Source organism: Vombatus ursinus, unplaced genomic scaffold (assembly GCF_900497805.2).
Source record: "Vombatus ursinus unplaced genomic scaffold, bare-nosed wombat genome assembly UNPS02014801.1, whole genome shotgun sequence".
Taxonomy (NCBI): domain Eukaryota; kingdom Metazoa; phylum Chordata; class Mammalia; order Diprotodontia; family Vombatidae; genus Vombatus; species Vombatus ursinus.
In genome coordinates this window covers 9,042,665-9,058,877 of record NW_020954579.1, presented here as the reverse complement: position 1 = coordinate 9,058,877, position 16,213 = coordinate 9,042,665, and the positions used below count along the sequence as shown (strand labels likewise).

The 16,213-nt window shown below is 41.5% G+C and overlaps 1 protein-coding gene across 1 annotated transcript in view; it reads right to left on the bottom strand.

The window, feature by feature from the left end:
- Positions 1-313: 313 nt before the first annotated feature.
- WNT3 (Wnt family member 3) overlaps positions 314-16,213 on the bottom strand; it is an 87,851-nt gene continuing 71,951 nt past the window's right edge. Inside the window, exons 3-5 of the mRNA XM_027873237.1 lie at positions 13,263-13,528; positions 12,187-12,675; positions 314-1,858 (exon numbers count right to left, since the gene is read on the bottom strand). Of these exons, the coding sequence (XP_027729038.1) occupies positions 12,196-12,675; positions 13,263-13,528 (746 nt within the window). The 3' untranslated portion in view covers positions 314-1,858; positions 12,187-12,195. The remainder of the gene's footprint in view (positions 1,859-12,186; positions 12,676-13,262; positions 13,529-16,213) is intronic.

The window sequence follows — 16,213 nt, the reverse complement described above, 5'->3', positions numbered from 1 at the left end:
ATATATATATAATATATTTATATAATATATAATCTTAGTTAACTCAAAGGTATATACATTGTATAATAAATAATATTTATAAAAAGAGAATTCTTTTGAATATAAAATCAAAAAGATCAACAACCTCTACAACTTTTTACAAAACTTTGGATACAGCAGGTTTGTAGGAAATTTCCATTGGTTACTAATACCTGACTACAGCAAGAATAATTACAATGTAATCAATGTACTATTATTAAATAATTAAGTCAGCTACTGGAATACTCCCCGGAAACATGACTTTTTACCACTTTTAATATAGAATACATGGGTATGAAAAGGCTGCTTTTAAAATATGTATCAGTTATAGCAAGCATCACCAAGTTGCCTTGGCTTAACACTCGGCAGTCTAAGGTGAAGTGGACAGAGCATTCAGGCTCCTTATAGGGCAGGTGAGGAAGGGGAAGGGGAAAATGTACTTTTTGCAGCTTAAAGTATGCATGCTAGGCTCCTAGGTAATTGTGTAGACCATCTTAGACAACAAGGAGAGTACTACTAATTCTGTCTCCTGACCCCTGGTCCAAGAACATGATAGCTCAAATAGAAAATAACTTTCTTCCCTGAATCCTCTTTCCATGTATTTTTGTAAAAGTTTTCTCCCCCCCCCCAAAAAAATCATTTGCCTGGATTTTAATAGCCATCTACAGAAAATGTAAAATTATCCCAAGGCTGGGTAGTTGGTCCTACTAAGTGCATCCCAATAATTTGTAGACCAGGAAGATCAATCCTGCCTGTCATTAATAGATTATGTCAAAAATCAACGGCTGTGTGATGAGTAAATGTTCAGAGTGCTAGCTCTGAGTACAAAAAGAAAAGCAGTACTGATGAGCTTTTCATTGGATTGCATTTTTCCTTATATAGGTCAAAGACAGGTATGGACAGTTGTTGGGTGTGGAGTGGAGGAATTGACCTTATTTCAAAGGAAACAAGACTACTTCTCATTTCTACAACTAAAGAAAAAAAAAAAGACCATGGATGGATGACCTCATAAAGACTTCTGTAAGACTCCATTAGAGCTGGTGAACAAGCCTTACCCAGGTTGCCGGTTCACAAAAAATCACTTGACTGCATTTTCAGGTGAAACCTCTTTACAAAGAGACCTTGAGTTTTGCATCTATTGTTCATAAATGCTTCTTAAGCAGAACAGCCTTCTGGAAAAAATGAGACAATAATGAACGGCTGCTATTTGGCCAGCTTAACAGGTGCTTAAAGTTCAAAAGCCTCTTGCAGCACAGCCTTGGCCCAGCCTACCACTTTATCCTCACTAAAACTATGGCTTTTCACCAGCATGTAAAGGGATGTCAAATTTGGATGGCAGCAGTTAGGGAAGAGGATGCCACAGGGGGCTGTCCTGCCTCGTAATTCCCACCTCATAGACTGAGGAATCCCATCGTAAGGAACAGTTTAGTGATTGCTGTTATCAGGCAGAGAGCTCAGATCAGCCCATCCTGTCCTGCTGGAGTTGACATTTTTTTTTTAATTTTTATTTTCTCTTAACATGTGCAAATATTAGCTCTGGGGTCTGTGCCTGTCAAACCCTAGAGAACCAAAGAGAGAGCCTCTTCTTAAAAACAAAACAAAAACAAAAAACCACAAAGCATCCAGAGTAGGGTGAAAATCTTGAGGAAAAGGAAGGAAGAAAAAGTCCCAGTCATTGGGTGGGTTAGGTCCAGGTAATTTACCACACGTGCATCTGGCATTAGTCTGTTTTGTTCAATGCTCTCTGATGCTGTGAGCATGGGTCCTGGCTGTAGATCCTGGCTTCCCGTGGGACTGTGGTCAATCCTCCCAGACACATGCTTCACCTGCTCCCAGAGCCCTTTGAAAAAAATAAAGAGAAAGATTAAAAAGGGAAGATCGCTTGCCCCTGAGAGACCACCCTTCTGAGTGGGAAAATATTGCATACTTGTTTATTCTCTCTGTTCCACTAGCATTCTCATCTTAATAATGGTTTTACCTTCACTCATTAAGGGTTCTTAGCACTATGCAAAAGGTACTTGCAAAATCTGGTAGCCTTGGGGACAAAAGGGTAAAAGGGCTTTACTTGTCATTTTGCAAGATTCAACAAATATGGAATTTTATAGACAGTGTCTAACAAATAAAAAAAAATTATAAAGGCCAGGTATGGAAGGGGTCTAGACTGGCCAGCCTAGTAGTCTGTACATGGATGTTGGGTTGGTTGGAATATTAGGAGGGAGAATTGCAGTGCACAGTTTATAGTGAGTGCAGAACGGCCATCATCTTGGCCAACGGCCACTCATCCATCCGAGTAGTCAGACTTCTCTATCCAAAGTCTGGTGGTGTGTCTTTAGTGAAATCCCAAGTCACTGTTGCAAGGATGGGAATGAGGGTGAAAAGCAAATAACTACTTGCCCTGGACAAGTAGAAGCTTTACAGGATGTATGTTAATGAGCAATGATTTGATTCACTTTACTGTCTCTGCACTTTTAGCAGGGAAGGAAGATTTGTGAGCTAATAAAATGCTTTATAATTCTTTGCAAGGCTGATTTGGAACTGGTCTGTGTACCTAAGCCTGTAATTCATCACTAGTCATGATAGATAGCTAGGCACTGGTTTAAAGTTCATCAATTCATTCGACCAACATTAAAATTGAGAGTTATCTGTGCTCAGACTACTTCTGTCTTTAAATTCTGAGCCCAGTGGTTTACCGGGTCATGTTTCTCAGCTTTCTCCGGGCCTTTGATTTTCAAATCAAAAAGCTCCTTCCATGGGGGATATGCTGATGAGGCTGCCTGAGGAGTTAGTTATCTAACCCATCTTCCCCAAACAGGAATGTCTCATTCTCCTAAGACAGGAAGAGATCAATCAACGTTTCCATGATGAATTATCTTAGATGGGGACCCAACACCAACCTAGCTGGTTCGATGCTATTCCTCCAAAACACACCTTAAAGCAAACCTTAAAATGTGATGTGGTAAAAGGTCATTAAAAATATAGGACTTAACTTTTCTACTAGTGAGCAACCCTAACCTGAAGAAAAAGATTCTACTTAATTCTACTTCTATGAGAACACTGTAAGAGTATCTTACATTCATATCATGTTTTGCATAGATTTTATGATGTGAACCTCACCCTTTTAGGATCAGGAAACTGAGGTTCAGAGATATAAATCTACTTGCCCAAGGTTTTCTGCATAATGATAGATAGCTATCACTACATGGATTACAGCCTAGACTGGAAATTAGGTCTGTGAAACCTTATCAACAGCTCATTTAACTATTTCAGGCTTACCTATAAAAAACCAGGCTTAGCCCTTCAGAAAGGGCCAGGGGTGGGGAACCTGTGGCCTCGAGGCCACTGTGGCCCTCTTGGTCCTCAAGTGCAGCCCTGTTTGGATTCAAAGGACCACACTTAACGACCTAGTGGGTCACAAGTGGCCTCGAGGCCACAGGTTCCCCACCCTTGGCTTAGACCTTTGTCTACTTGAAGGGTAGTAAAGTCCGTGATTCACACAAGACACTGGAAAGTATTAGATGCACTGGGAAGTATGACTACTAATTTTTCCCTCCCAGAAAGACCCTGGGCTTGTTTCTGTATGCTACTCTATTTTATAATCTCCTGAAGCCATTTTTACCAAGGTCCATTCTTCACAAGTGATATCTAATTCTTCCCTTTGCATTGCTCTCCTTACCTCTCTGAGAGGCAACTAGGTGGCTCAGCGGATAGATTACCAGGCCTGGAGTCAGGGAGACTTATCTTTGTGATTTCAGATCCAGTCTCAGACACTATCTCTGTGACATGGCCCCATTCGCCTCAGTTTCCTCATCTGTCAAATGAGCGGGAGAAGGAAATGGCAAACCACGCCAGTATCTTTGCCAAGAAAACTCCAAATGGGGTCAGACACAACTGAACAACAATACTTCCTCTCTGAACTCTAGACAGGAGTAATTGCAGTGAGGACAGCTGAAGGACCAGTTTTTAGACCTGTCTTTGCTAGTCTCATCTTGTGATCCACCCTCTGGCTTAGCTTTCCCTGTCTCATTAGATTCCCTGTCTTCATGACTCCGAGTGAGTAAAGAAACACTGGTCAACTACCCAGGAGCCAACAAAGAGAAATTCTATTCTTGGTTTGACTCTAATCAACAGAAAGAAATTGGTTGCTGACATGGAAATGATGAAAACCTTGAGGGAAAGTGATCATTCCTTCTTAGTGTTTGTGATAGAGCAAAGGATAAGCTACAAACATTTTGATGGATTCTCTATCAGGCATTTGAGGAGAACAGATTTTAAAAGATTCAAAGGTAGGACCCAATGCATTCAAGTTTATTACTATAGAAGAATTATTCCAGCCCAAGAGGGAACTTGGGAAACTCCCAAAAATAACATTTGAGAGACACAAAGAGAAACCACTTTGATGTGAAGAAAGAAGTTGTCCAAAGAAACCAATGCACAGGAAACTCACCAACCAACTAAGAATATTGAAAGACATAGTATAAAATTAAAGTTTCCAAGTGTGGGCCAGGGACCTTTATAACTCCCTGCAACCCTTTCAGAGGGTCCACAAGGTATTTTTGTAATAATACTGACATTTTCTCTAATATAGTAAATATTGATAGCTATAACCCACATGAACAAAAGCTCTTTGGAAGTCTTCAATAATTTTTAAGAGTTTAAAGAGATCCTGAGCTCAGATTCTTAAAATCTAGCCAATAGCTCACCAGCATTCAGACTTCTTAAGAGTCTGCCCAATATGACTGATGTTCTAATAAACCTTGTCTTTGGCTGAATGAAAAAAAAAAGAGATCCTGAGATCAAAAAGTTTGAGAACTACTCGTATAGAGGATGGAAGCAGTAAAGTAGAATGCCCTAGGTCCCATTGTTATTGTTCAGTTGTGTCCTACTCTTCATAACCCCTTTTGGGTTTTCTTGGCAAAGATACTGGAGTGGTTTGCCAGTTCCTTCTCCAGGTCATTTGACAGATGAGGAAACTGAGGCAAATAGGGTTAAGTGATTTGCCCAAAGTCATACAGCTAGTAAGTATCTGAGGCTAGATTTGAACTTGGGTCTTCCTGACTCCAAGGACCCGGAGCTCTATCCACTGCACTACCTAGCTGCCCTTCTGGATCCCATGCTACTTAATATTTTTAACAATTCTTTGGATAAAGGAACAGATGGTATGCCGATCAGATTTTTAGACAGGATGAAGCTGGGAGAGAGACAGCACACTGATAACTAAAGAAGGACTCAAAAACACAGGTTAGAACACTAGACTGAATCAAATAAGCTGAAACATAATAGGAATAAATGTAAAAGTCTTACATCTTGGTTCAAAAAATCAACCTCACAAGTACCAGATGGGAATGGCATGTCCAGGGAGCCCTAGGCCCAAAGAAGATCTATAGGTTATTGGTAGTGGACTGCAAGTCCAAAATGAGTCAACTTTATGAGATGGCAAAAAAAACCTGATGCAGTCTTGGGCTTCCAGGATCAAGGAGGTGTTCATTCTGCTCTACTCTGGCATGCTCAGAATACATTATCTGTGTTGTGTTCTGTACATCACACCTTAGGAAGGACAATAACCAGCTTGAGAGGACAAGTTTGTCCAAAGAGGATGAGCAGGTGCTGAAGGGCTTCAAGTTCATGCCATAGGAAGATGAGTTGACAGGACTGGGCATGTTTAGCCTGGAGAAGAGAATACCTAGGGGAGGGGGAGGGCGAGAGGGACATGATATCTGTCTTCAAGTGTTTGAAAACCAGTCACCTGGAAGAAGGATTAGACTGATTCTATTTGGCCCCAGGGGGCAGATCTGGGAGCAACAGGTGGGCGTTGCAAAGGGGCTAGGAATAAGGGGAAACTTCCTAACAATTAGAGCTATGCAAAAGTGGAATGGACTGCCTCGGGAGGTGGCCTGTTCCCCCTTTCAGGAGGTCTTCAGACAGAGGCTGGATGACCTAACCTGGGTTCAGATGCTGGCTTACTGATGCAACCTCGGGCCAGTCACAATTTCTGTGAGCCTCAGTTTTTTCACCTGTAAAATTAGGGATTTGGACTCAAAATGTAAGGTCCCTTCTAGCTCTCAATTTGTGGTCCCATGCACTTGAATGTTCTAGAAGAAAATGCTTTTCTGGTGTGGGTTGGACCCAATGGCCTCTGGGAATGTTCCTAATAGAACACTGAAATTCTACAAAATGAATGCCCCCCTTTGGCCAACGTTCACAGATTAGATACAGAGTAAATCTATGCTACAGATGAAACATTAGTCCTGGGGGACCTATTGACAAAGGTCAAATGAATCTTGTGCTGAAAGTGTTTTCTTTAATTACAATACTTCCTTGATTTGCACAAATGAAACCCTGTGAAGGCTGAAAAGGATTTTTTTTCCCTATCAGATAGGAACCATTAGATTGTAAAGTCCTTGAGGGCAGGGACTGTCTTCTGTCTTTTTCTTTTTTAATTCCCAGCACTCAGCACAGTGCCTGGAACATAGTGGGTGCTTAATAAATGTTTACTGATTGATTGATAGGAACCCTTGTTAGAAATCTGGACCCAGAATCCTATGTCCTAGGGCAGGAAGGAAACCCAGATGGCATCTGGGCCAATCTTTTTTTTACTTTACCAATGAGGAAACTGAGTGCCACAGAGGAAAAATGGCTTGCCAAAGATCATACAATAAGCTAGTGGAAAAGATAGGGCCTGAATCCAAAAATTCTAGATTTTTAGTCTAGTGCTCAACATTATTCTGCCCCTACACTTTGTGGGTCAGAATCCATGGCTGGGGAAGGGATACAGAGAAGGTGCAGGACATGGATTCCACCAAAAACACTTAGACTCAAGTAGGTATTGCTGTGGTAACCTTTAAAATCCAGTTCTTGGCTAACTAAGAGAGCCTTCTATGATTACTCCACCCAACACAGATAAAACCCTCCACAGGTTACCAAGGTTATCAAGCTGGTTTTGTTAGAGCATCTATACAGCCTTTTATGTAAAGGGCCTGTGATTTCATGGCTGTGTCACAACACCCTCTACCAATATAGATTGAGTGACCTGCCTGCCCGCTAATAATCAATCAACTAACCACTATTTATCAAGTGCTACGCTATGCCAGAAACAGTGCCAGAGGCTGTATATGAATAATAATAGCTGACATTTGTAAAGTGCTTTTCAAAAAACATTACAAATATTATCTCATTTTATCCTCACAATAACCCTCAGAGGTGGGTGCTATTATTATCCCTATTTTACAAATGGGGAAACTGAGGTACAGAGAGATTAAGTCACTTGCCCAGGATCACACAGCTATCCAATGTCCGAGACAGGATTTGAATTCACATATTCCTGATGCCAAGCCTGATGTTCTATCCATTGTGCTACCTAATCACCTTTGAGCCTGTCTTCCCAATTCTAAATTCATTTTCTTATCAACTAAGTTATGTTGCCTTTCAAATGATTTTACTTGTATATGGGAAACAGGAAAGCCCAGAGAGAGGAGTCCTTTTTGATTCATTGTAATCAATATGGATGGGCAACAAAGCCACAATGTCCTGACTCCCATTTCAGCTCTCCCGTCCATAGCATCCTCATGTTGCTTTTATAGCAAGTGGTCAGTCCAACCTGGATTCACCAGAACTAATCCAGGCATCTGGGAGCAAACTTAGTGATTCAGGAGGAAGGGAGGAAGAAAGGAAGGAAGGGAGAGAGGGAGGGAGGGAGGGAGCATTAAGTGCCTACTGTGTGCCAGGCACTGTGCTAAGCACTTTACAAATATTATCTCATTTGATCCTCACAATGACCCTGGGAGATAGGAGCTTCTAAACTGGGCTCAGGACAAGGATCTCATCCACCTAAGAGAACAAAGTTTATTGAAGATAGCTATAGTAAATTAAGAGAATAAGAATAAATGATACAACCAGAGACATAGCACAAAGAATAAATGATGCCAACAGAGATATTATTCCCATTTTATAACTGAGGAAACTGAGGCAAAGTTTAAGTGACTTGCCCAGGATCACAGAGCTAGTAAGGATATAAGGTCACATGTGAACTCATCTTTCTGAGTGAAAAAAGGGAAAGCAAAAGCTCAACCACCACCATCAGTCATGATGCTATTGCATTAGGATTGGGGGCAGGGGAGGAGAGAAGCAATGTTTGCCTCTTCTGTGTATCAGAGAGGCACATGCCATGTCTCTGGTTGCATCATTTATTCTTACTGTCTCAATCAACCATAGTCATCTTGAATAACTCAATCCGTGTTGACTTAGATTGATAAGATCTTTCCCCTAACCCCATTTTGGAAGCATCAGCAAACCTAGTGACCACTTCTGTGCCTTTGCATACCCTATTAACTCACCCCACCATTCCTGAAATGTCATCATCCGTCCCTCATTTCAGTCCCTTAGAATCTCTAAATTCAGCTACTTCAAATTCCAGTTCAGGTGCTATCCCTTAAGGGATGTCTTTCCTGGTCTCTCCCTTCCCTCTCCTTGGTGTTGAGTTCTTTTTCTCCTCTAATAATTATCCATATACTTATCTGTTTACATGTTTTATCCCCCCAGTACAATGTACACTCTCTGAGGGCAGGAACTGCTGGGTTTGGAGGGTTTTGTTTGTTTTTGGTCTTTGTATCCTCAGCACCTAGCACAGTGCCTTGCACATAGTAGGTGTTTAATAAATGCATCCTATATTGGACTGGACTAGATTGAATTGGACTAGATCATGTCCACTATTTTATCCAAAGCCTTGTTCAAATCCATAGACTAACATATTGTATCTTCATGCTAACCACTTCCTTGGGGTGCAAAATGAGTCATGAATTCTTGGACATGGCCAATGAAAGAATTTGTTTTCCTTGACTATATGTATTTATTACAAAAGTTTTCTTTTTCTTTTCTTTTTGAGTTTTTTTAAAAAATTATTTATTTTTAACATCAATTTTCTTTAAAATGTTGATACTAGTTTCTCTCCCTCCCTCTAGTACCTCCCCCTCCCATTGAGAAGGCAATCAATATGATCTCAATTATACATGTGAAATCATGCAAAACATTTCCATATTAGCCATGTTGTCAAAAAAAACAATAAAAATAAAGTGAAAAAATTATACTTCGATTTGCACTCAGAGTTCATCCATTCTCTCTCTGGAGGTGGATAGCATTTTTTTTTTCATCATGAATCTTTTGAAATTGTCACGTATCATCGTATTGATCAGAATATCTAAATTTTTCACAGTGGATCATTGTTACAATTGTTACAATATTGCTATTACTGTATACAATGATCTCCTGGTTCTTCTCACTTTTCTCTGCATCAATTCACATAGATCTTCCCAAGTTTTTCTGAAACTATCCTTTTCATCATTTCTTACAGCACAATAGTATTCCAACACAATCATCTACCACAACTTATTCAGCCATTCCCTCATTGATGGGTATTCCTTCCATTTATAATTCTTTGCCAACACAAAAAGTGCTGCTATAAATATTTTTGTACATGTGAGTCCTTTTCCTTTTTCTTTTATCTCTCTGAGGTACAGACCTAGTAGTGGTATCGCTGTTTGGTTCGGTATCCACAGTTTTATGGCACTTTGGGCATAGTTTCAAATTGTTCTCCACCATGGCTGGACCATTTCACAACTCCACCAACAGTGTTTTAGTGTCCCTATTTTTCCACATCCCCTCTAACAGCTGTCATTTTCCTTTTCTGTCATGTTAGCCAATCTGATAGGTGTGAGGTGAAACCGCAGAGTTGTTTTAGTTTGCATTTTTCTAATTAATAGTGATTTAGAGCATTTTTTCACATGACTATAGATAGCCTGATGTCTCCTTCTGAAAACTGCCTGTTCATATCCTTTGAACATTTATCAATTGAAGAATGGCTCTTATCTTTATAAGTTTGACTCAGTTCCCTATGTTTTTGAAAAATAAGGCCTTTATCAGAGAAACTTGTAAAAGTTTCCCCAGTTTCCTGCTTTCCTTTTATTTTGGACTCCATTGGTTTTGTTTGTGTAAAAACTTTGTAATTTCATGTAATCTAAATTATCCATTTTACTTCCTATGATCTTCTCTATCTCTTAGTTTGATCACAAACTCTTTCCTTATCTGTAGATCTGACAGGTAAATTGTTGTTCAGATCTGTCTTTGTATGAAAAGTATTTTGTAATTGTGTTCACATAGTTCCTGGGTTTATCTTGGCAGGTAGACTTTCAAGTATTTTATATTGTCTGCAGTTATTTTAAATGGAATTTCTCCTTCTATCTCTTCCTTCTGGATGTTGTTGGTAATATATGGAAATACTGATCATTGATGTGAGTTTACTTTCTATCTTACAACTTTACTAAAGTTAATTGTTTCAATTGGTTTTTTAGTTGATTCTTTAAGGTTCTCTAAGTATACCATCATATCATCTGCAAAAAGTGATAGTGTTGTTTCCCCATTGCCTGTTTTTATTCCTTCAATTTTTTTCTTATCTTTTTGTTATAGCTAACATTTCTAGTACAATTTTAAATAATAGCAGTGATAATGGACATCCTTGCTTTACCCCTGATCTTACTGGGAAGGCTTCTAGCTTATCCCCATTACAGATAATGCATGCTAATGGTTTTAGATAGATACTACTTATCATTTTCAAGAAAGCTCCATTTATTTCTATGCTTTCTAGCATTTTTTAAAAATAGGAATGATTGTTGTATTTTGTCAAAAGCTTTTGCCACATCTATTGAAATAATCATGTGATTTTTGATGTTTGTTATTAATATGGTCAATTATGCTGATAGTTTTCCTAATATTGAACCAGACCTGCATTCCTAGTATAAATCCCACCTGGTCATATGGATGATCTTTAATTGTTTACTGTTAACTCTTTCAACTAGTTTTACTCTGTTTTTTTGTGGGTTCTGCTGCTCTGGAATTTGTTTAGAGCCATTTTTTATAGGTATTTGGAGGGGTTTGGGGGAGAGCTCTAGCAAGTCACTGCTTTTCCTCCCCCATCTTGGCTCTGCCCCCAAGGTTCTCTCTTTCAACTAGTTTTAACTTGACTCTCCAGGGTTCTCTAAGCATACCTTCAAATCATCTGCAAAGAGTGATAGTTTTGTTTCCTCATTGCCTATCCTTATTCCTTCAATTTCTTTTTCTTATCTTATTGCTATAGCTAGCATTTCTAATATTTTCTTTTTTTAAAAAAAATTTTTCAATGTGGAAGTAGGAAGGAGAGAAATGTTTCCATTTTTAATTGAAAAAAAATTTTTTAATTCCTTCTGTTTTTGTTCCTATTTTATTTTATTTTTTTGTTAATTCCTTCTCATTCTACAGTGAGAGGTGGGGACTTTCACAGGTGAATATGAGATAACTTTTATGGGGCTTTTTATAGATTTGTTGTTGTTGTTGTTGTTATGTTATGACTTGCAAGTAAATTGGATTTAAGTGAAGCAGGGCTGTGCAAAGTCACCAGCCTCACTTTCTCCTCTGGAGCCATCTGGGTCCAATAGCAAAATATAGATCAGAACGACTGGAGATGGCCCCCAGGTTCTTTGTAGAACCATGCTGAATATCTCCCTATACCCTGACATCTTCAAGGGATTCATATATTAACTTTATCCCAAGTTAAACCTCTGTGCAAGTTAAGTTAGAAGTTAAACTTCTGTAAGAAATAGGCCCTGTCTCCTCTTTTCAATTGGTATTTTGCCACAATATAGACTCTTTTTTTCTCCAGGGTGGGTAGGATCTTTACCCTCACCCAAGTTTAGTAGTATCAGCACATCTAATGAAGCCCTTTGTGACTTTGCACACACTGTCCTTCCCATGCATGAAACATCATCTATCCTCATCTGTGCCTCTTAGAATCCCCAATTTCCCCCCACCCCACCCCAAGTGATCTGGTTCATTATCTACTAGAAGTTTAAATGAGAATCTCAATAACTTATTGAATCTCTGACCATATTATCTCCCCTTCTATATTCCCTGCTGGTTATCTGTAGCTTTAAGGTCATTAGTCCAAGATTACTATCATTTAGGCCTGGAAGGCCTGGTTTCATTTCAAGTTACCTAGGAATCCACATACCTGGACAACCTGGAAGCTGAACAGGGGTGTCATGGGAAGGGGGATAAAAACTTCTTGCTACCCAATTTCCACCCATCCTTCCCTTCTCCCTTTACTATTAACCCAACCCCTGTCCTCCCTTCTGGTCTGCCCCCTACCTCTGGTCTTTACTTGCAGGTATGGACGTCATAGATACGGATACACTCTTGGCAGCTGACATAGCAACACCAATGAAAGATGCAATGACATTTCTCCTTTCGCTTCTCTGTCCGTGTGTTGTGGCCTCGGCCACAGCACAGCAGGTCACAGCCATCGATCCCATGGGAGGTGACATTACAAGTCCGATCCCTGGTTCCAAAGGAGCCGGTCTCAGGATTGGGTTCACAGAAATTGGGGGAGTTCTCATAATAGACTAGGTCCCGTTCAGTAGGTGGTTTGAAGAGTGCATACTTGGCCCGGAGGGTCTCCACCCATCCCCTTGACTCTCGGTGTTTCTCTACCACCATCTCAGAGGCACTGTCATACTTGTCCTTGAGGAAGTCACCAATGGCCCGGAAGTCGGGCTGGGCCCACCAACAGGTCTTCACTTCACAGCTCCCCGAGAGCCCATGGCACTTACATTTGAGGTGCATGTGGTCCAGGATAGTCTGTGGGAAGGAGAGGGACCAAAGCAGCCACAATATATCTCAAGATTCCCATTCCCTCCTTTTAAGGCTACCTATAACTATGGACCATCCTTAGGCCAATTGGACAAGGTTTATTCCTTAGGACTCAAGCCAGGCAGAATCTCCTCCCACAATAGGCATTCTAGGTTCTTTCTAACTCAATACCCCTTTCTCTCTTCTTTCCCTCAAAACTTCCTTGACTCTCTTCTTTTTTGTTTAGGAAGGTGAACAGATGGGGAAACTGATGTCTAGAATTGGGAAAGGACTGACAGCAAGTAAAATGGCCAAGCTGGAGAGGAGATCCAGATTCCCTGTAGACTCCCCAGTTTACTCAAAAACAACTAGATCAGTGTTCCTTAAAGACAAGGTCTCCTAGGCAGGAAATGGTCCAGTCAATGGGGAAGGGGCAATGTTGGGAGCTGTTTGGAAGGTGCTCTGGGGCATGAACTGAAGGCCTTGAGACCTAGGAAGGAAGGACTAGAGTAGAGGAATAGGAGTGGAAGAGAGTGGGACAAGAAGGAAAGAGAATGAAGGTCAGAGAGAACAAGGCTCAGGGGGGTCTTACTCACCGTCCTGCCGGCCTCATTGTTATGTTTGTTCATGGCAGAGCGGGCATCTGGACGGTTCTCCCTGGCATCAGCAAACTCCCTGGAGACCAGCACCCCAAAGTCGGCATCTTCACTGCAGCCACCCCACTTCCAGCCGTCTCCAGGAGGCCCCTTGTGATGGGAGTCACAGCCACAGATTGTAGAGGTGCCCTCGGCACAAGACCGGGTGACAGCGAAAGCCACGCCAGCAGAGGCGATAGCGTGCACAAAAGCCGATTCCCTAGTGGCTGGAGGGGAAGAAAGCATTCAGGATGGAGTGAGGGAATGCTCACCTAGGCCCTGCTCCTAGGCTCAGGTAGACCACACTTCTTAGGGATTGGGAGGACGGTGAGAAGGCCGCATAAGCCCTTGAGTCTGCAAGCTCATTCCAACATCAAAACCCCTTATAGCTGCCCAGAGGCAGCTAAGTTTCACAGGGTTTAAAGCACTGGGCATGGAGTCAAGAAGACGAGTATGAATCTAGCCTCAGACACTAATTGTGTGACCCTGGGCAAGTCACTTAAACTCTATTTGTCTTAGTTTCCTCAACTGTGAAATTAAAAAAAAAAACTGTAAAATAGCACCTACCTACCAGGGTTGATGTTATGAAGGTCAAATGAGATAATATTTGTAAAGCACTTAGCACAGTGCCTAGAACATGGTAGGCACTTCACAAATGCTTCCTGCCTGCCTTCCCTAAGGCTAAAGTACACTAAGAGACACAAGAGGAGAGTCTAAAAAGGAAAAGAAAATTATGAAGCAGAGTTGGGGGAGTGGTATATGAAGGTTTCAAGGGGGAGCCAGCCTTTGGACCTTCCTCACCCTGCTGATCCAGACAATTCCGGGCTCTTGAGTTGAGGGACCAAGTTCCTTTCTGGAACTGTTGGGAAGGCCTCCTCTTTGAAATATGTCAACTAGTGAAAGGAAGTGGCTTTAGTCTTCTCTTTTCTCTCTACACTCTCTCACTTGGTGATCTCATCGGCTCCCATGGGTCCAATGATCATCTCTATGCAAATGATTCCCAGATCTATATATCAAGCCCTAGTCTCCTTCCTGAGCTCTAGTCCCATGTCACCAAATGCCTACTGGGCATCTTGAACTGGATGTTCTATAGGCACCTCAAACTTAACATGTCCAATCCCCTTCTGAACCTCTCTTTCTTTTGAGAGTACTACTATTCTCCCAGGCTCAACTTCCAACATCGTCCTTGACTCTTCATCCTCTCTTATCCCATGTATCCACTCAGTTGCCAAGGTAGTTTCTTCTCTTCCATTTTTACCTTCACAACCTCTCACATCTCTCCATTCCTACCCTAATTCAGGTCCTTATTACCTCTCTCTTAGTCTATTGCAATAGCTTTCTAATTGGTCTACCTGTCTCAAATTCCCACCAACTCTAAGCCATCTTCTGCAGAGCTGCCAAAATAATTTTTTCTAAAATGCAAGTGTGGCCTCTGTCCAACCTGCTTCAGTAAACTCCAGTGGCTTCCTCTTACCTCTGGGAGCAAAGTCCTTTGTTTCATATTCAAAGGTTTTCATAACTTAACCCCTTTCTACCTTTCCACTCCTCTTGCTTGTTTACTCACTTCCACAGACTCTGTTCCTCTGCACTGCCTCCTATGCCTGATTTGGAATGCTCTCCATCCTCACTTGCACTTCTCAGAGTCCCTGGTTTCCTTCAAAACTCAGCTCAGACACCACCTTCTGTAGGAGATCTTTCCTGGTGCTCTCAGATGCTAGAGCCTTCACCTCTGAAATTACCTTCTAGATGTATCTTGGCTCTACCTAGTGATTTGTATGTGGTCTACCCCCTCCCCTTCAGAATGCACATTCTTGAGGGAAGGGACTGTTTTGTGTATCTCCAGCACTTAGTGAAGTGCCTGTCATATAGTAAGTGATTAATAAATGCTTGTTGACTGATTGACTGACAGACTGATTATTAAACGAAGCCCAGGGACAGGGTTGGGGAAACATCATCTCCCTAGCCATTGGGATAGGGAAACAAGGAGATCTGTCTTTAATCCCTTCCTCCTTCCCTCTTCCCACCACTTCCCCACAGACCCTCCACAGGTTCCCTCACCTAGGGTAGGATAGCTGTCTACGATCAGGCCAAGGATAAGAGGTGACTTCTCTATGCCAATAGCACATCAAGTCACTGCCCTCATCTCTTGCTTCTCCTCCCCCTTTCCATGCTTCCTGTAGAGTTCACCATCCTGCAGAAAGGATAAGGCCTTGCCCAGACATGCAAGCCCACTGACATGGGAGCCTCTTCAGCAATGCTCCCCCTCAACCAGGGGAGGAAGTTACCAGGAGAGCAGTTTATGCAGTAACAACAGCAATGAAACGATAAACAGCTTTGAAAGACTTAAGATCTCTGATGAATGCAATGACTACCACTAAGGATGATGAAGAAAGGCAATTTTCGATTCTCGCAGGGTGCAGAACATGACATTTATTTTTCGGACATTCAGAATGTGAGAATTTCTTTTGCTGGAATATGAGGGTTACAAAGGTCTTTGTATCTTTTTCCACGGATAGGGTGGAAAGAAGATTGATTTTTCTTAATTAAATAAAAAAAATTTTTTTTGAAGAAGACGACGAACTAGTATCCGTCTAGCCTACACAGCCCACTGAGTACCTCTGTGTTTTCTCTATAGGTTCAGAAGCTGTTGAATAAAATTGGGAGGAGGCAACGAATGAAGTTCAGGTAGCTCTAATTAACAGTCCCGATGGTTTGGAGTAGGGATCCCCAACCATTCTCTCCCCCTGCTGCCTCATGGTGCCCTGAAATCTAAGCGCCCCGACTCTCCTCTGGTCTGTCCCGTGGGATGTGGAGGAGAAAGCAACTCGGGGTCTGTAAAGTGGGAAGAAAAGCAACCATTCTTCGGAAGCGGGGGAAAAACCCGAAAAACTTCACCAAAACCCTGAACCTCG